This window comes from Trichosurus vulpecula, chromosome 3 (assembly GCF_011100635.1).
Source record: "Trichosurus vulpecula isolate mTriVul1 chromosome 3, mTriVul1.pri, whole genome shotgun sequence".
Classification (NCBI taxonomy): Eukaryota; Metazoa; Chordata; class Mammalia; order Diprotodontia; family Phalangeridae; genus Trichosurus; species Trichosurus vulpecula.
This window is the reverse complement of record NC_050575.1, coordinates 180070855-180091603: the sequence shown is the minus strand read 5'-3', so window position 1 is coordinate 180091603 and position 20749 is coordinate 180070855. Positions and strand designations below refer to the sequence as shown.

At 42.9% G+C, this 20749-nt stretch overlaps 1 protein-coding gene across 1 annotated transcript in view; it reads left to right on the top strand.

The window, feature by feature from the left end:
• Nucleotides 1-20749, top strand: part of COL20A1 (collagen type XX alpha 1 chain) — a 66714-nt gene that overhangs the window by 27193 nt on the left and 18772 nt on the right. Inside the window, exons 15-26 of the mRNA XM_036748415.1 lie at nt 312-441; nt 1691-1833; nt 2311-2447; nt 7074-7236; nt 7735-7864; nt 13203-13241; nt 15101-15239; nt 15811-15953; nt 16697-16806; nt 19086-19244; nt 19408-19485; nt 20066-20152. Coding sequence (XP_036604310.1) covers nt 312-441; nt 1691-1833; nt 2311-2447; nt 7074-7236; nt 7735-7864; nt 13203-13241; nt 15101-15239; nt 15811-15953; nt 16697-16806; nt 19086-19244; nt 19408-19485; nt 20066-20152 — 1458 coding nt within the window. The remainder of the gene's footprint in view (nt 1-311; nt 442-1690; nt 1834-2310; nt 2448-7073; nt 7237-7734; nt 7865-13202; nt 13242-15100; nt 15240-15810; nt 15954-16696; nt 16807-19085; nt 19245-19407; nt 19486-20065; nt 20153-20749) is intronic.

Genomic DNA, 20749 nt, shown 5'->3' with positions numbered 1-20749 from the left:
GAAACATACCATGACAATTCTGTTCCATGGACTTTTTACACAGAGGAATAATATATCTCCAAAGTTATGGAGATGTACCCCCATCCATTATAAACCATGTTTTGTGAGCTCTTTTCTGGGGGAATGATGTGTGTGAACCTTGGGATACATCCATTGGCCTCGACTCCTAGGAATAGTGTGACTGACTTTGGAAGGGAAAGTAAATTGTATGGTCCTCAGGTGAGATGGCTGCCCTGTCCCCCCTGGGGGTGGAATTGACTGTCTGTAGCGTAGACTGCTATGGAAGTCTAGAGCTTACCATTACCTTACAGATAGACGTCTCCAGGAATGCCTCTTCTGTCAAGCTGGCCCCCCTATCCTCCTCTACCTCATATATTGTCAGTGTCACATCAATCTACAAAGAGGGTGATTCTTCCACACTCACTGGACGAGTGACCACACGTAAGTGAACAGAAAGCTGTGGTGAGGTAGTGAAGTCTTTCCAAGCTGAAGGACAAAGTATCTCTCTGATATATCCCCATAGATACATAGCATAGCATGAGGAAAAGAACATTGAACTTGGAATCAGGTGAACTGGATTTATCTGTCATTAAACAGTTGTGTGATCACAGGTAAGTCATTAATCTCTCTGAGCCTCAGTTTCCCTATCTTTAAAATGGGAATAGTAAACACTTACTCTTAAACTCCTATATAAACATAAGCTATTATATATATGTATATATATACACACATGATTCTATCTTCATAAAGGATGTTATCTCTCTAGGGCCAGCTTATATACATACATGCACACACACGCACACACACACACACATATATACATATATATGTATGACTTGAGAAAGTGATGGAAAAAAATTTAATAATTCATATTAAACTTAAAAGTATAAAATGCATATTTTCAGAGAGTTAGTTGTTAAACATTTACCAGAACACCCCAGAATATACCATCCACATCATGATCATGGTGTGATGATTGCCATTCTGTTATATACATATGTGTGTGTGTGTGTGTGTATGTGTGTGTGTCTGTCTGTCTGTCTGTATGTATGTATGTATATAAGCTGGCCCTGGGGAAAGAACATCCTTTATGAGGATAGAATCGCAGAACTTCAGGGATCTAGATTCAGAGATGCTTAATAAATATTTGCTGGATTAAATTGAAATGTAAAAAGTCAGAAACAGAACATTAAGATTGTAGGACAAGATTCTAGAAAAATCAGGTTAAGTCCTAGGAAAATAAGCTGAGTCTTTATCCCAAGCTGGATGAGGTCTCCTGAAATTTAAGGAAAGACAGAGGAAAATGATGACATTATGGGTGTAGATGGAAAAGTTGGAGTCTCACAGATATATTTAACCCCTTCAGAGATAGAAGCCTATTTCTGTCTCCTTTCCCTCTACTGACTCCAAATCTGCCCACCATGTGCTACTGTTATCCCAGGAGTCTATTGATGATCATGAAATTGGTGAATTGCGAAGATTTCTGCCAGGCCCTGGATTCCCAGGCTGCTGTCATTTGAGGGCTGTAGTATGACTTAGGGCCAGATGTCAGGATACTGTTGAGCTCCCCAGCCATCTGCTCTGCACCTACTCACAGGCAGCTGGAAACAGCAAAGAGGGGGCAAGACCAGTGAGTATTGGAATGGCAAAACTCAAGGTCAAGAGTTTTCCTCCTTTTTCTGTCCTTTAGGAAAAGTTCCAGCCCCAAGCCACTTAAAAGTAACTGAACTGCCGGGGGATGATGTCCAGCTGGAGTGGGCTGCTGCTGCAGCTTCTGGTGTGGTGGTCTATCAGATCAAATGGATGCCCTTGGGTGAAGGAAAAGCTTATGAGGTACAACTGTGTGGTTCAGGTCAAAAGCATGAGAATAGAGTCTGAAAGAGATGTCTTACAAACAAGACACAAGACTTTTCTCTGCAAAAGAAACCCAACCTATTCTGTGACAGGAGGACCCACTGACAAAACAGGCAACTCTCTGGAGCTGGCTAGACCCCTCCCTGAAGGCCATGCCCTTGGGCCAAGTGTCTTTGAGCTTAGACTACTGTTTCTCCTTCCCCAGAGAAACAGTCAATAGAGTAGAGTCACCATCTTTCCCTGGCCTAGACCAAATACACCATGTTTTCTCAGCACATGTGCCTCCCTGCCTTGCATAGGAGGAATTCAGCCCTAAAAGTCAGAAACCTACAGATCCAGCATCTCTTAATTGGATAGATCTCCTCTGTAGACACACACAGACTAAATTAGTAGATCCCAGTGTCTGGAAGAATGTAATCTCTCTCCCTCATTCTCTCTTTTTCTCTCTCACCACAGATTTCTGTCCCAGGGAACCTAGGTACTGCCACTTTGCCTGGTCTAGGGAAGCATGCAGAATATGAGATCTCCATCTTAGCCTATTACAGAGATGGGGCCCGCAGTGACACAGTATCCCTCCGATATACTCCAAGTAAGTGATAAATTCCCCTTTTTGATCACTGAGGAGAGAATGCCCTAAAAAGACTAGACCCACAGGTCAGAGTCTATGATGTATACATACTTGTATATAAAACATGAGCAGAGGCCCGTTGGAGCCAGCTCCTAAGGGCGTAAAAGGCAGTTGTTAAATTTTCAGTGTGAGCATTTATATCTCCAAAATGGGCAAATGTTACTTCTCAGGGCTTGATTTGTTGTTTTGTTAATTGTCCAGACTTGGGAAAGTGATGGGGAAAATGATAATAATGCAGATTAAACTTAAAAGTATATCATCAATACATATTTTCAGAGAGTTGGTTGTTAAACATACACCCCAGATATACCATCCACACCATAATCATAGTGTGATGCTCGCCATTCTGTTATACACTTCATCATACACACTAGTGGAAAGAGAGTAGGGACATGGATAATACAATACCTAGGAGAATGTAATCTCCATTGCAACTCTCTTTTGATGATTATGTAGTAACATAAACCAAGGTATGCTGGTAAACATGTAACAATCAACTCTGAAAAAAAATGTACTCCTGACACACTTTTAAGCTAATCTGCATTATTAACAATCAATAGAACAGTACACTTATCCTTGATTTATAGTGTTCACTAACTTTTGAGGTGTAAATGCTCATGCTGAAAATTAAACAATGGACTTCTAGAGCTGATTTGAGCTGGCTCCAGCACACCCTTGAATATAATAATTATTTCTATTGGACTTTGGGATAGGTTTTATGACCTCCCCTGCTCTTACCCCAACCTTGCCTTAATACCCAGCGACTCAGATAGAAATTGAATGTATTCCCCATGCAGGCAGAGGTTTGGAAAAGAGGGCTCTGGTATCTTCTAGATGTGGTGGGAAAGCCAGTCTCAGGTTAAAATTATGCCCCACTTTTCCACTAATAAAATACTATACACAAATAATAAAGCTTTGATTGCAACTTGGCAGAAAGTTTTGTCACTTATTCACGGCTTAACCTTGAGAAAGTCCCTTGCCTTCTCGGGGCTTCAGTTTCTTCCTCTGTGAAATAAGGGGGTTTATTTAGATGATCTCTAGGGTCTCCTCTGGCTCTAAAGTTCAATGTTTTTCAAAGGGATCTTATACAGTTTAGGAGGCCAAAAGGCTAATTTGTTCTAGGGCACTTAATTTACAACATGGACTTTGTCTAATGAATATGGCTGGTTTATGGTCAGATTTTCCACTTAACCTGAACAGCAGGTGAAGCTTTCTCTGAGCATATAAGTGCTTACTCACACAGGGCACTTAGGAAAATAAGAAAAACCACTTTATCTGAAGACTGGTTCTTATTCACCGGAGATGGCGGATGATGTTTAAAGACCTTCTCCCCCAAAGGTTCTCTCAATTAATATTCTCTGCCTAATGGCTTCACTGGCCATGGAATGGATGTGGCATGTTTGTAATCTGCCATCCTCTGTCCCCTTTCTTCCTTGGTCCCTAGAGGAAAAATTGCAGTGGATTTTCAGGAAAGTTCCTATATCTGGGAGCCTGAAGGCACTACTGGTATTGGGGAGACAGAGTCCTGATTCTAGCCTGTGACTCACAGGGTTGCCTATCAACTACAGGGAGTAAGATACTTCATAATATGCGTAAGCTCAGGTGGGTGGGCCAGGCATGTAATAATGGCAGAAGAGTCTTTCCAGAGGCTGCCCTGGGATGGTTGGTGATATTTGGAGATTTCTACATTCACTCCCAGGAGTTTAGTGTATTATAATGAAATCCCTTATGCCGTGAAGGGCCCCTCTAAGGACCAGGTTTATGTATTCATTCAAAAGCACCTACTATATACAAAATCCTGGGCTAAGAACCAAGACAGATACAGAGAAGGAAAAAATATAATCCTAGCCTTCTGGGAACTTTCAGTCTATATTAATATGTCACTTACCAAAAATCATACAGTTTGTCACAGAGCTAGAATTAGCACCTAAGTCTAGCTCTGCCACTAATTCTATGTGTGACTTTAAATAAGTTGTTTCTGAACCTCCATTTGCCTATCTGCAAAATTACTATCTCTAAGGTCCCTCCCAAATCTAACATTCTATAAGTCTATGAGTCTGGTTGGGGGGATAGGACATAGACACATGAGAGTTAAAGTAATATACTTCCAGTCACCCAGTTTCAAAACCTCACTGCAATTCTTGACTCTTCCCTGCCCTTTATTTTCCATATCTAATCAAATATTGCAAATATTGTTGATTCTACCTCCACATCATCTGTTTCCTACTCAGACGACCATCACCCTAATTCAGTCCCTCATCACCTCCTACTTATATAATAGCTCTCCTAATTAGATTTTCAGATATTAGATTCCTGATATGCAGTAGAGCATGGATTGATTCTCTGCTGCTTGTGCTAATTTTGGCCTAACAATTAACCCCAAGAAAATAGAGGTTCTCCCACCAGCCAGCACTGCACCATATGTAGAACCATCAGTTACAGCAAATGGAGAAATTTTGAATACTCCAGATAAGTTCATTTACCTTGGCAGTGTACTTTCCCAGGATGTACACATAGATCATGAGGTTGATGCCTGCATTGCCAGAGATAGCAAAATGTTTGGGAGGCTCCTAAGGCAAGTGAGGGGGAGAAGAGGTGTTAGGCTGTCTACCACACTGAAGATCTACAGAGCCATTGTGCTGACCTCATTGTTGTGTGCCTGTGAAACATGGACAATATACCAATGCCATGCCAAGAAAGTGGATCGCTTCCATTTGAATTGTCTTAGAAAGATTCGGAGGATCACCTGGCAAGATAAGGTACTGGACACTGAGGTCTGTTCTCAAGCTGAAATGACAAGCATTCAGACTCTGCAAGAGAGTGCAACTCTGATGCTCTGGCTACGTTGTTCAAATGCCAAACATATGTTTGCCTAAAAAACAATTTTATGGAGAATGCACACAAGGCAAGCGCTCACATAGAGATAAGAAGATACAAGGTACAAGATACAAGGACCCTCTCAAAGCCTTTCTGAAGAGCTTTGGAATTACTTATGAGACAGGACCACCCAGCATGCTGTACCTTCATCAAATAAGAAAGGTGCTGTACTCTATGAGCAAAGCAAAATTACAGTAGCTCAAATGAAATGTGAGATGTGCAAATTTAGAGCCATCTCCATTCCAAATGTTCATATGGGCTATTTGTACCCAACCTGTGGTAGAGCTTTGGTCTGATCAGTCACAGTCAGACACAATTGATCCTCTTCTAGCATGAAGGACGACAACTGCCTAATGAGATTCCTAGTTTTCCCCTTCCCTAATCCATTCTCCACCTAGATGTTGAAGTCATCTTCCTAAAGCACAAGTCTGACCCATTTCACTCTGCTCAAGAAGCCCTGGTGGCTTTCTGTTGTCTCTAGGATCAAATACACACTCCTCTGTTTGCCCCTTCACAGTTAGAATCAGGGTTAGGGCTCTACAGTTGAAAATAGGCAGAATAATTGCTCAATACTGCCCAACCCTTCCTATTAAAAGCCTTGGATAAATCTATTCACCAAACAGTGTGGATTAAGTGTGAGATCCTTCTCAGGGGTGTTTGCATTGAAAAATAGGAGATGTAAGAGGGAAATACTTAATGAAAATGAATGAATAATGGCAATATTCGCCTTATTAAAAATCCTTCATGCACTCTGCATTCCAGCCAAACCAGCTTCCTTCCTTACCTGTTGTTTCCTGATCACAACATTCCATCTCTAACTTCATGCCTGGAATGGACTCCCTTTTTCACCTTCCTTCTGGGAATCTTTAGCTACCTTCAATGCTCAGCCCATGTGTCATCTCTACAGGAAGCCTTTCTTGATCCTCATAATTGTTAATACTCTCTCCTTCTCCCTCTCCCTCAATTCATCATGAATATATTAATCAGGCATATAATGTAGTGATTACAGAGCTGGCCTCAAACTAGGAAGACCGGGGTTCCAGGTCTGCCTCTGATCCATTCTGGCTGAGACTCTGGGAAAGACACTTAACCTCTCTGCTCCAGGCAGCTCTGTAAGTAGAATGTAAATTGCATAGGAAGTGCAGAACTGAACCTAAGGAATGCTATCATCTGGGAGTTAGTGTACCAAAGAAATAACAAGTTCAGTCCCTATACCATTTTTATCTTATTCTTTATTATATCTCCCAATAAAATGTACACTCCTTGAGGGCAGGAACTATTTTAGTTTTGTCTGATTCTCAGGTGCTCTCCCTGTACATACTAAGTGTTTAATAAATGTTTGTGGAATGTGATTGAATCAGACTGTCACAACAATATATGATTAAGTGAAGGGGTGATCATAATGGGTAGGAGTAACCCATGGAGAAGTCACCTAAGTTTTAGTTTGTGGGATGGCAGTAGGCACAGAGAAGAGCATTCTAGATGGAAAGAACTGCGTGAACAAAATGGTACAGAGACAGAAATAAGCAGTTCAAAGGGCAGCCTAATAGATTTCCTTAAGTCAAGGTACACCAGCTTTCTTTTCCCCCACCCCACCTTCACTATCCTACTTCCTGTCACTGTCCCTTGCTCTTTTCGTAAGATTAGTAAAATGAGCTCATGTCCCTTAGTGGCCTTTGCCATCTCTAGGCAGCCCCGTCCTCCTTTTCCAAAGCACTGTGTTCTCTGCTACAGTGAGCAGGAATCCACCCTTGAACCTTGTGCTAGCCTCAGAGACTCCCAGCAGCCTTCGGATCATCTGGACACCCCCTAACGACAACGTTCTGCACTACAGACTCACCTATGCCCTGGCTTCTGGCTCTGGCCCTGAGAAAACAGTAAGTCCAGGGCTGAATTGGGGAACAATCATTCAACTGAGGTACTATTAAGGTGGCCAGTTCATTCTACTTTATAGTGGCTACCCTTTATACTGATTCCTAAGATAGGAGGTAGATAGTATGTAGTCAGGGATGGGAAAGAGAGGAGTGGGATGGGGAAGAGATGTGGTGAGAAATGGAGATACTACCCTGTCCTTGATGGTAGGTAGAGCTGGTCTGTGGAAGGAGAAACAGTCCTACCCTAGGGGGTGGGAGTGAAGGTGGGGACTAGTCTGAAGTCACAGTTCTGCCCTGGGTTGGGGGAGGGGTGGGGTAGGGATGAGTCTGAGGAAGAAAACATAGCTCTACCTTTAGGGAGTCCTTAATATGAGGTAGAAAGTGCATAACTGAACAAAGAAAACACTTTCAAAGCAATATATCAATTAGTAATGATGAACAGAACAGAGAGAGACATGTCCTTGCTTGGAAAACAAAAATTCTTTCTGCTGGTCCTGGTAGATCATAGTTCCTGGCCCAGAGAACCATGTGACACTTCCTCTCCTGCTCCCTGGGACCAAGTACAAGGTTATGGTTTCAGCTGTCTACAGCCTGGGAGAGAGCAATGTTGTGTCTGCCATAGGAAGGACTGGTAAGTATACTAATCTTACCCCTATTTCCAGGCAGAGTGATCAGTGGCTGATGAGCAGTAATCAATCCTGGCATTGTACTAGAACAGTACTTTTAACTTCTTTCCAAGCCTAATCATGTGTCAGGTCTCATTTGATCTTCCCAACAGTCCTCTGAAGCGGGGCAGGGCAAAAATGATTATCCCCATGTTAGAAATGAGGAAATCAAGGCTTCAAAATATTAAATGATTTTCTTTTGGTCACACAACTGCTAAGTGGTAGAGGCAGACCTGATCTCTTGACTCTGGAGCCTAGGGCCTTCTCTATTATGCCACGTTTAAGTTTGCCTTTAGCATACTCTATTTTCTCTTGTTGAGCCATTTCTTGTTGTTTTGTTGTCTCCTTCTGGGCTCCCATCACCCTAATCCTGCCACAGCCCTTCCACTGGGAAAGGAGAGACTTTCATAATCTCATGATGTGGAGGACTGAGCAGTGTTTCCTTCCAAGGGTGTCTTTATCTTAAGACAGAAACTAGGAGAGCTTTACCTTAAGAAATGGATGCTGGAAATTTAGCCATTGTGAAAAGACCAGAGGGAGAAATCATTAGGTATGTTTGTAGGAGGGAGGGCCCTCGCTATTGTTTTCATTCAGTCCTTTCCATCATGTCAGACTCTTCCTGACTCCATTTGGGGTTTTCTTGGCAAAGATCCTGGAGTGGTTTGCCATTTCCTACTCCAGCTCATTTTACAAGTGAGGAAATTGAACCAAACAAGGTTAAGTGACTGGCCCAGGGTCGCACAGCTATTTAGTGTCAGAGGCCAGATTTTGAAATCAGGTCTTCGTGACCCCAGGCCCAGTGCTGTATCCACTGAGCCCCTTAACTGCCCTTACTAGTGCCCCCATATGAATTCAAGTCAACAAACATTCGTTAAGCACCTTCTTTACCAATCACTGTTCTAACAAAGCAAGTCCTCTTTCTTTGTGTTTAGTTTTTTGTTTTCTTTGTTTTTAGCCCTCTCTCAAGAAAGTAGCAATATAACGGAAGAGATAGCATGTAAACAACTATGTCCAAACAAAATATAGACCGGATAAATTGGAGATAATCTTAGAGAAAAGGCACTAGCATGGGGGGTGAGGTTGTAGGAAAATCTTGCAGAAGTTGAGATTTTAGCAGAGAATTGGAGAAGTCCAGGGAAACCAGGAGGCAGAAGTAAGCAGGCAGAGCACTCCAGGCATGGAGGATAGTCAGTGAAAATGCACAGAGCCTGGAAATTGAATATCTTATGGGAGGAACAGCAAGGAGACCAGTGTCACTGGATTGCAGAGTACGTGGGAAAAGAGTAAGGTATGAGAGTACTAGGTAGAAAGGGACCAGGTTATGGAAGGCTTTAAAAGTCAAACAGAGGGTTTTCTATTTGATCCTGGAGGTAATAAAGAGTCCCTGGAGTTTGCTGACTAGAGGGGTGATATGATCAGACCTGTACTTTGGAAGCATCACTTTGGTAGCTGAGTGGAGGCTAGACCAGAGTGGAGAGAGACTTGAGGCAAGAAGACCAACCAGCAGGCTATTGTATAGTCTGACACCAAGGGCTCGAGAGCCCAGACCAGGGTGGTGGCAGAGTTAGAAGGGAAAAGGGGCTCTATTGTTGTGTCTAGGCAGTTACCTAGTCACTTTGTAACTGAGTTACCCAGCCTCTCATCTTTACTTGGGCAGGTCATGAGTCAGCTTTCTGTGTTGTCTGATTATCTTCTACCTCCATCTGATAACCTGTTGTGGATGAACTCCAGCTTGTTGATGTCCCGTTTAAATGTGAAGACCAGTCTAATTATATTGACCAAGCTTGGTCCCGAAGGGAGGAAAAAAGCATACCTCCTTTTTCTTCTTTTCAGTAGTGGAGAACTATATGTGAGCAACATTGCATATACTGTCAGATTATGTAATTTATTGGATAGTTTTGCTAAATCGCTTTTTAAAAAAATCTTTTTAAACTTTTGTTACAAGGGATGGCTTGATGGATAAAGCTGAGGGGAGGGTTACATTTAGAAATGAAAGTGGCATAAAAACAAAAGCTATCAATAAAAATATTTTAAAATAAAATATAAACACAATGATCGGGATAGGGATGAAAGGACCATCATCCCCTTCATTCTGAACTATAGTGGCAGGAACAATGTTATCAATCTGGGTGACTGAGGTGGCATTGTAAATGCTAAAGTCACCTGGAAACTTATCCCTTCATTTCCTTACCCTGGCATTCTCATCTAAACACTGTTTTCCTTTAAAAAGCATTTTTTGGGGGGCAGCTAGGTGGTGCAGTGAATAAAGCACCGGCCCTGGAGTCAAGAGGACCTGAGTTCAAATCCAACCTCAGATACTTGACACATGTACTAGCTATGTGACCTTAGGCAAGTCACTTAACCCCAATTGCCCTACCTTCCCCCTAAAAGAAAACCAACCAAAAAACATTTTATTGATGTCTTTTCTCTTTGCATCACAATTATTTCAACTCCTTCCCACATTCTGTTGAAATTGTGGTTATTGCTCAGTATTCAATCACATCAGACTCTTTGTGACCCAGTGGACCATAGCACGCCATTGGGGTTTTCTTGGCAAAGATACTGGAGTGGTTTGCTTTTCCCTTTTCCATTGAATTAAGTCAAAGAGAGGTTAAGTGACTTGCCCAGGGTCACACAGCTACTAAGTGTCTAAGGCTGGTTTTTGAACTCATGTCTTCCTGACTCAAGGCACAGCACTCTAACCACTGAATCATCTAGCTGCCTTCAAGGAAAACAGTGGGTAAGTGACTTGTGTAGCGTCTTCTTCTGTCCGAAAACAAGAGTTAGGCAAAAAACATATGATACAGTGATTGTAAACTATGTGTACAATATCCAGTGCTAGAGGTCGCTGACATGAGTGGATAGGAATATTTAATTATCTGTTCTGTAGTGTCTCCATTGATTTTTTGATCACTCAGTCCAACTTCCTCCTAGTGATCTTTTCATTTACATTGTTATCATTATATAGATTGTTCTCTTGGTTCTCTTTATTACTCTGCATCAGATCATGCAACTATTCCCATGTTTCTCTGAATTTCTAATAGTTTCTACTTCTTATTCTACAAAAACATGCTCTTACATTCATGTACTATATATCTTTTAGTCATCTCCTAGTCAATGGCATTTATTTTGTTCAAAAACATTTTCCAGAAGCCAGACACCGGCAGCTAGAAGCCTCATTCAATAGAAGTAGCTGTTTCCTGTGTCCAAATTGCCAGATGCTGCAGATATAGCAACCATAATTCATGAGGAACTTTAAGGTCCTGAGGGGTGATTATATTGGTGGCTGTGAAAGTGATTGAGGAAACTCAATCTATAAATCACCCTTGACTTTTCAGGGACACCTGAGATTTCATCTATAGCTTCCCTGGTCCCCAACTCTGCCAAGTTCAGTGTCTGGAGAATTAAAAAGCAAATAATAGCTTTCACTTGCAACAGGACTGATTGGCCCTTTTGGCCCTTCCTCATATACTCCTATGATTTCAGAGTTGAAAGAGTCCCCAGATATCCATCTAGTCCACCTTCTTATCCCATACAAGGATTGCCTCAATAGCATCTCTGACAAGTGGATATTCAGGCTCAGAGAGATGGCAAACACATTGCTTAGTAATACAGCTAGCATCATGGTTACTCAGCTCTGCTTGGTAGAAAGTTCTTCCTTATATTGAGCCAAATCCTGTCTCCCTATAACTTTCACTCTACTCTCTGAAGCCAAGCAGATCAAATCTAATCCCTCTTTCATTTGCCAGTCATTTCCATATTTGCCAGAATTTGCGTATTTGGAGATAGTGACCAAGTCTCCCCTGAATCTTCTCTTCTTCAGGCTAAGTCCCTCTAATTCCCTTTCCCATTTCTTATAAGATGTAGTATCCCATTCCCTCTCCATTCCAGTTGCTCTTTCCAGACACTGTCTAGTTTGTCAATGACCCTCTTAGAACGTAGTACCTAGAACGAGCCTAATATGCCAGATTTGGCTTGTCTAGGAAGAACAAAGGAACTCTTTTTTTGCTCATCTTATTCTAAATGCTAGATTTCTACCAAGCAACATGGTATAAGTAGAAGCAGCCTTATACATGGATGGAACAGACCATTGCTATGAGATCTGATATAAGGGGTTAATATGCTCTCGCCCTTCCAAAAAAATTCTATCTCACCTGAAACTGCTTTAACAGACCTTACTTTCCACAATGAGAGATGAGGCTCAGAATGTGAACAGGTAGAAGACTGACTCCAGCTCATTCATACATGTGACTGAGATTGACAGCAGGTTCAAGAGTGGGTTTTAAATTCCAGAGATGCCCAATAATTAACTGGTCTGTCTTATGAGGCAATGATCTTACCATCACTTAAAGTGTTTGAGCAGGGTCTGAGTAGGTACATAAGGGGGAAGTTGTGGAAGTACGAAAAAGGAATCTGGAGAAAGTATTAATAGCTGAGTGACCTTGGCCTCAATATCCCTCCCTATTGTTAAAGTGAGGGGATTGGTCTAGGTTATCGCTAAGGTTTCATCTATCATTCTGTAATCTTTAGTTCTAGATCAGAGACCGAGATTTAATTAGGTATGGATATTGTTTCCTGCCTTTTCTGAAAGAAAACAGGTAGATGACTTCCATTTTCACCAAAGTAGTCTTTGTCTCTCTGCAATCCCACCCAGAGGCTCCCTCTCAGTTTCCAGAAGAATGGATTTTGGTTACTCCAGGATGAATGGATTTGGAAGACTCATTCATTGGATGAAGTCTAAAAAACTTGACAGCTCTCATTTGTGTGGAAGAGAGGATCAAGGATAGGAATAATCCCCAAATGACTAACATTTAGTTTTAGAATTTAGAAACAGTCTCAGGACAGAACACTCTTGTGGGCAGATATACGTGGGCTCTCAATGACCAGATCAACACTGGGGTCAGTAGCCTAGGACGAGCTGCTTAGTAGAGTAGGAAAAACCTGTAGACAGTCTCCCATTTGTGGATAACTGAGAGCGGTCTATATGTAGTGACTGAGTTTCATTTCAGAAAAATCCTCACCTCTTTAAGGGACTGCTAGGTATACATTCTGGGTCTAATATTTTCTGTGTGACTATAAGAAAACTACTAAAACTCTCTGATCTTCAGTTTCCTCCTGTAATAAAGTAATGATAAGTTAGATTTACATATGAAGTTGGTGTGAGGTTGGTGTTTCCTAAACTCTAGGAATATGAACTCCAAAATACTGTTCCAGGACCTACTCATGACAATTCTGGGAGTGATGCATCTGGTTACTTGATGGGCTAAACTTGCTTCCCTAAATACCATTTTGTTTGTCTCTTAGCGGCTTGCCCAGCTCTTGGTGCCAACAGCTCTCTGCCAGGTATAGAACTTGTTTATGTCTTGTTCCCAACTGTGCCTTGGTAGTAGTACTAAACTCTGATCTCTCAGACTCATCCACCTTCCTGTTCTTGTTCCCCTTTGTACAATATAATCCTAGTATCTCTATCTCCTCTTCCTCCTCCTCCTCCTCCTCCTCCTCCTCCTCCTCTCTCTCTCTCTTCTTCTTCTTCTTCTTCTTCTTCTTCTTCTTCTCTTCTCTCTCTCTCTCTCTCTCTCTCTCTCTCTCTCTCTCTCCCCCTCCCTCCCTCCCTCCTTCCCTCCCCCCCCTCTCTCCAATCTTCTATTCCATAGAACCACTATCTCCTTCTCCTCTTCTTACTCTCTCTTTCTCTCCTTCCTCTCTTTTTCTCATTCCCTCCCTACTCCCCTCCCCTCTCTTGTGTCTGTGTTTCTTTATCTCTCTCTCTCTCTCTCTCTCACACACACACACCCCCTACCCTGTGTGGAATTTTATATCCCAATCTTACTTTTACTAAAGATGTCAAATATGTAATGGCTACTAGAATCAATAGAATGGTGGGGGGTAGGAGTAGGAGAAAAGGGTATTTGGAAGAGGATCTTTTAAGACAAACTTACTCCTTTTCTAGGCTTCAAGATAACTGGCTATATTACCCCTTGCCTTCTGGAAGCTCCGATAAGCCAGAAACATGAATTCAGATTTCACTGTCTGCTTTATACCAATTAATATCTGAAATGAGGAGTGAGTCAGAGTGCTTTGATAGCCAGCTAAGACAGAGGAAAACCAGCCAGGGTGACGTGATTGGCTCACGGTGGAAGGAAGAAACCTCTGAAAGTCCTGATAGGACTCTAGAGAGTGAGAAAATAAGTGACATAAAGAGCCAGGAATGGAAACACAATTTTGATAGATTAGAAACTTCTGTGATATATGAAATATAAGGTGGGACAGGCAGAGATAAAAATGACTTTCCTTCCAAGACTTACAGAATCTGCAGTTATTTCTCCTTTCCAACAGTGCATTTGGTACCATGTTAGGAAGAAAAAACTCATTACTGATCTCTTTTTAAAACACACACACACACACACACACACACACACACACACACACACACACGTCAGCTTATTAAACTTCTGCCAGGGCAGAGAAACAGATAATATGTTTTTCCCACCGTGAGAATCTCGTACTGGTAATTGTATCTCTTGGGTCTGCCTGGATGGGGAGAGGAAGGAACTAGGATAACTCTCTCTGAAGTGGCTCTAGGCCTTCTTAATGCTTAGAGCCTAAGGCATTGGGTGATGATGTCAGGGTAGTCCAAGGACTTGGTAACAGGTGCTGAGTGGCCCCAAGCTCTGAATAGGCAGCTCCGTAGGGCTTGGTTCATGTTCACAGGTCCTTGAAGTTGACATATTACTTAGCAAGAACACAGCCACTTGGAGAGTGGCAGCTTGTAGTAAGCAAGAAGACAGATAGAAGAGAAGGGAGGCCTCCAGGTTATGTCTGCATGTAGACAAACCTGGTACGTGCCAACATCATGCATATTAACACCACTTGGGTCGGGGAATAGTCACAAAAACTAAAGGCAAAGAATAAACCATCAAAAAAAATTTTAAACCCTGCCACCAAGGCGATTCTCAATCTGTCTCTCTCTCCCTCTCTCTCTCCCTCTCCTCTCCTCTCCTCTCTCCTCCCTTCTCCTCTCCTCTCCTCTCCTCTCTCTTTCTCTCCTGCCCTCTCTCTTTTTCTCCCCTCCATCTTCCTGTCTTTCTTCTCTTCCCTACTGCCTCTTTCTGCATCTTTCTCCCCATTCCTTTCTCCCTTTACTGTCTCTCTCCTTCTATTTATTTTTTCCCTTGCCACTCATCATTTTCTGAATGTTCCAGGATTTGACATGATGGAGGCTTTTGGCCTAGTGGAAAAGGAGTATGCATCCATCAAAGGGGTCTCAATGGAGCCCTCTATCTTCAGTGGAACTCGTACCTATACGCTCTTCAGAGATGTCCAACTGATGCGTCGAGCCAGGTAGGACTGAGGCAGGATGATACAGTGGAGAATGGGCTGGATTTGGAGTTAGGGGACCTGGGTTTGAAGCCTGGTTCTGCTGCTTACTACCTGTGATCTTGGACAAGTCACTTAATCTCAGTAAGCCTCAATTTTCTCATCTGTAAAGTGAGAGGGTTCAACTAGATGACCTTCTGAGGTCACCTTGCTTGCTGCTTTATATATGATTCTATGACCCCATGATCTTGCTTCAAGGGGCTTCTCTATGGGCAATGGCAGGGGCCAAGAAAGGCCCCTCCCTAGGAGGACTGGGCCTTTCATATCTTCCCTCTTAGTAAAGTCCAAATGTAGAGGGTTAAACTTAGTACAATACCTCCTGCATTAACTCCTGAGCTTCAAAAAGACCATCATCCACCCCACCCCACCCCGTGCCCCTGAATTGTGCCATGGTCTTTTGCCATCAATTGGTAAAGCTAGAATATACATAGTCAAGCTGTTCTGTCCTCCCCACCCCTAGGTTGCCAGTACCCTGATAGGAGTTGTCTCTAATATCTCTCCTGGGGTGGGGGTGTCTGTCTTTGTGTTAATCTAGTGAAATCCATCCAGCTGCCCTCCCCCCAGAGCACACCATCAGCTTTCTCCTCCGTGTGCTCCCAGAGACACCTAGAGAGCCCTTTGCGCTGTGGCAGATCGCTGATGAGACCTTCGAGCCCCTTCTTGGAGTTACCCTTGATGGTATCATTTTGGGGTTCCTGGAGGGGCAGGGGCCCAAGGCTGTTAGATAATGCCCCTAAATATTGTTACCTCATTCACTCTAAGCAATTAATTTGTGAACTGAAACTCATGAGAACAGAGTTACTTGAGTGGAAAGTTGGGGCAAGTTTAAGGGTCCACCAAATAATACTTGCAGTCAGCTCTTAATTGTGTGCATGTGCATTATCCACTGCAGGTTTTTAACTCCAGGCCAGTCTGTCCCTGTCCCTCCCCCACTGCTGTCACCATAGGCAGATATCTGAGCTACCTCTTCCTTAACTCCAACCACCCTCCCTCAACCCCCCTCTTTCTGCCACTATCCATCTACCATTAATTAGGAGTCAAATAGATCAGTTGAAACTTTGCCCTCCACCCCCACCCCATGTCAAACATAATTAGACAGGTGAAACCATTATTTTTAATGTGTCATTCATTCTGAAGACAAATATTTGTGACTTTTGAATTAACTCGAACAGATAGATGAGAGTTGCCTGCAAACCTACTGTTTGTTGCCTGTCTCCCCAAACCTCTCCCAAGTCCTCTTGTTACATCATCCACACTGTGTAACAATTGTGAACACCTTCTCCACAATTACAGTTCTGAGGAACTAGTCTGGGAGTGGCTTATGGCCCCTGAATTCCACAGCTGGTCCTAGATTGAGGGTGAAAGGTGTGTCCGGTTTGGGTTGTCTGCTCTGTTATCATCTGATTTTTTTCCCCCTACAGCTGGCAGAAAGTCGCTGACCTATTTCAATCGTGACCACAAGGCTGAGTTGCAAGAAGTCACGTTTGATTTGCAGGAAGTGAAGAAGATATTTTATGGGAGCTTCCACAAGGTCCTAACTTTGAAGAGGGTCACAGCTTGGTTTTTAGCACAGGCCACTTGGTTCTTGGTCCTCTGCCATCCTGTCCCCTTGTTATGGGCCCAATCGTTTCTGACTCTGCCTTGCCGGAAACATTTCACATGCTGCATTTCTAGAGAGCTTTTTGCTTTTTGCTCACATCTCTGCATGTTTTATGTAAATCTTCTGTCTTCATTAGACAAATGCTCTACTGAGTAGGGCATGTCGGAGGGAGGGGAGGATGACTTACCTAAGATAATGCAGCTTGTGAGTGGCAAAGCCAGGGTTAGCATTCTGGATTCCTGAGAAGAAAGGACACTGGGCTAGAAGTTAGGACTGAGCTCTTGTCCTGGCTCTGTCATCCATTAGCTCTGGGGCCTATGACAAGCTCCTTCCCAGGCTGGGTCTGTTTCTTCTCTGTACAATGAGCAGTTTGTATTAGATCAAGGGTTCTTAATCTTTTTTGTGTTGTGGACTCTTTGGGTAGTCTGATAAAGCCTCTGGACCCCTTCTCAAAGTAAATTTTTTTGAATTAAAGGAAATGCTAAGTTTCAATTAGAGGTTAGTGTAAATACAGGTGTAATTTTTTAAGACACCGTGAGATCTATTCACTGCCTGAATATGAGGGTTGAGAACCTCCGGATTAAATAATCTCAGAGTTCTTTAATTCAATTAAATTCAGTTTAACTATGTGTAAGGCATTGTTCTAGGTATTGGAGATACAAAATAACACAAAATTAAACAAAATGAAACAAATTAAAATAGTCTCTTCCTTAAAGAGTTTATAGTCTACTGGACGATATGACACAAACAAAAAAAGTACAGTGTGAGGAAAATTTAGGTCAGAGAAAGCACTAACAAGTGGAAGGATCAGACAGAAGGCTTCAAGAGAAGGTGGCACCTGAGCTGAGCCTTGACAAAGCTAGGAATTCTGGGAATTGTGAGGTCAAGATGAGGAGATGGGTATGGGGAACAGCTTAGCGAATGAGCAGTGGCTGGAAATGGAGTATTAAGTCTGGGTAGCAGCTAGTAGTTCAGCGGGGCAGGAGCAGAGAGAGTTCATGAAATGAATGGTAGTGGAAGCCAGACTGTGAAGAGAGTAGAAGGCTAGGATAAGGAGCAGACATTTTGTCCTGGAGAAAAGGAGAAGCAACTGGAGGTTTGTGAGCTGAGGAGTGACATAGTCAGCCCTGTGCTTTGGGAAGATTGTTTTGGCAATTGTGCAAAAGATGAATTCTGGAGGGGAGAGTGGCAGCAAAGTGACCTATTCCAAGGTTAAGACAGTAGTACAGAAGAGAGGTCAAGAAAGGAGAACCTGAAAGAAGGCTGTGGCTCCATGAGTAGAGAGTAGAGTGGATTAGCGCAAGAGACTGGATCACCAAGACTTGGCAGCTGAATGGATACAGGCTGGGAGGGTGCAGAGACAGAGAAGGAGGAGTTGAGAGTGACTCCAAGGTTATGAACCAGGATGAATAGGAAGAGGATGGTGCCATTAGCAGAAAAATAGAAGTTTGGCAGAGATGTAATTTTGGATATGCCGCATTTGAGATGCCTCCAGATTGTCCAAAAAGAAATCTAGAAGGCAGAAGTGATGCAGCCCACCCCACTTCATACTGAACCCTGTGTTTCAAGAAAAACAATTAAGCAAATACAATAAACGTGTCTGATAGTTTATTGACCATTCAGCCCTAGTGGTCTCCACCCTTCTGAAGAGAGGTATTTTGCTCTATATCAGTTCATACATGTCTTCCCTTGCTTCTCTGAATTCCTTGTATTTGCCATTTCCTTCTCCATAATAATCTCCACTTTATATTCATGGTAATACTATGGTAAAAAGTTTTTTTCCAGCCATTCCCCAACCAATGGGTACCTGATTTCACAGTTAAAAGACAACTGGTAACCTTGGAGAGAGCAATTTCACCAGAGTGATGACTTGAAAAGACAAATTGTAAAGGATTGAGAAGTGAGTGGGGTGTGAAGAAGTGGAGACAGTGGGGTGGATGCTTCTTTCTATGAGTTTGATAGTAAAAAGAAGGTGTGATGTAAGATGATATTGAGGGGATAGCTTTATGAGGATTATTGCCAATCTGGGTTGTTTTTAGCCTTGGTTGCTTCACAGATGGTAGCACTTTTCCTTATGCCTCAAGATAAAGGGCTTCATCCTTTGGACCTGGTGGGTGACCTTTGCCAATAAGAGTTTCCCTTTCTATATTCATTTCCTCTGTCCCCTACAAAGCACTAGGGCCAATGTTGCTTAGCTCTCTCCTTGGCAGGTACACGTGGCAGTCAGTCGCAGCAAGGTTAAGCTCTACGTTGATTGCCGGAAGGTCACAGAGAGGCTGATCAACGAGGCTGCGAGCCCATCAACTGCAGGATTTGTCATGTTGGGGAAACTAACCAAGACCAGGGGCCCCCGGAGTGGCTCAGCGACTGTAAGCTCAGGCACATTTCCTTTCTTGTTGGGGCTATTGTCAATAGGAAGACAAACTTGGCTGACTTTCTGGCTTTGCCTAAGACTCATCCTGGTTGAGTCTAGGTTGGCCATCTGTCCAATGTCCAATACTGATCACATTGCCATCTTTGTTGCATTCCCAGTTTCAGCTCCAGGCCTTGCAGATCGTTTGCAGTGACACCTGGGCTGAGGAAGACAGATGCTGTGAGGTCCCTGCACTGGTATGACAATAACTTGCCTTCATTCCCTGCCCTACTCATTGACTCATTCATTCATTCATCTCCCCATTAGTTTAGTCATTTAACAAGAACCTACTACGTACAAAGCTCAGTATAATAGATAAACAATAAGTAAGCCATGGTCCCAGTCCTCAAGGACTCTATAGTCTCTTAGGAAAAGAAAGTCAAATGCATAAATAACAGAATGTGGTAAAGATCATAAGAAGGGCACAAATAAAGTGCTATAGGGGCTCAGAGACAAGAGAGATGGTATCCAATTGAGAGCAGTGGTAGGAATTAGGAAGGCTTCACAAAGAAGGTTGCATTTGAGCTAAAGAATGAATACCATTGTGTTTGGGATAGTAGAACTTGGGAACACTTATCACTTAGCATCTCCCCATTGGTCGGGACAATCACTCCAAGACTGGTAGGCACCCACTACCACTGCTGGAGTGGGGTGTCCTAGGCTAGAAAAGGTTTTTTTGTGTCCCTTAATTCATCTACCTGCATATATGGTGGCCTTAATTTGTTAGGTTCTAGGCAAATGTGTGTAAGTGGGCAAATATATTTCCTTTCTTTTCAGAGAGATGCAGAAACCTGCCCTGCTCTGACTTCTGCCTGCACTTGCTCTTCAGATCAGCCTGGCCCTCCAGGGCCTCCAGGGCCCCCTGTAAGTTCGCCTTTCTCTTCCTTATTATATGACCACAGACACCTGTCTGACCCAGAAGGACAATTGTAGGGGAAACCAAGCAATGGGAACATCCAGAAATGGTCCCTCTTAATCCTGTAAACACTTGGCAATCTCAGAGATGGGCTTGACCATTAGGCCCTCTCTGCTCTCTCACTTTTTCTACCCTTTCAGGGCCAGATGGGCCTGAGATCACTGAGGATTTCACAGCACAGGGCAGAAGGGTGAGCCAGGCCTCTCTGTCCTTTCTATGAAGCTGCCTTAAAAATATGGGTCAGGTTCTGTCACAGTAAAAACTGTTACAAAGTTAGTTCAGTGAGATTTGAGCTCTCCAAGCCCTTATCCAATGGCCCACTAGAGGAAAGAGAATGGAACTGGGAGTCAGAGACCTGGGTTCTGGCATGGAATCTGCCACTGACAAGATGTGTGACAGGAAACAAGTCAATTTAGCCTCCTGGGCCTCAATATACCCAATGGTTAAATGAAGAAGTTGAACACCTCTGAGGCCCCTTCTTAGCCCTAACCGCCTTCAGTTCTATGATTTGGGATGTAGTAGAATGAGAGTTGATACAATAAAGA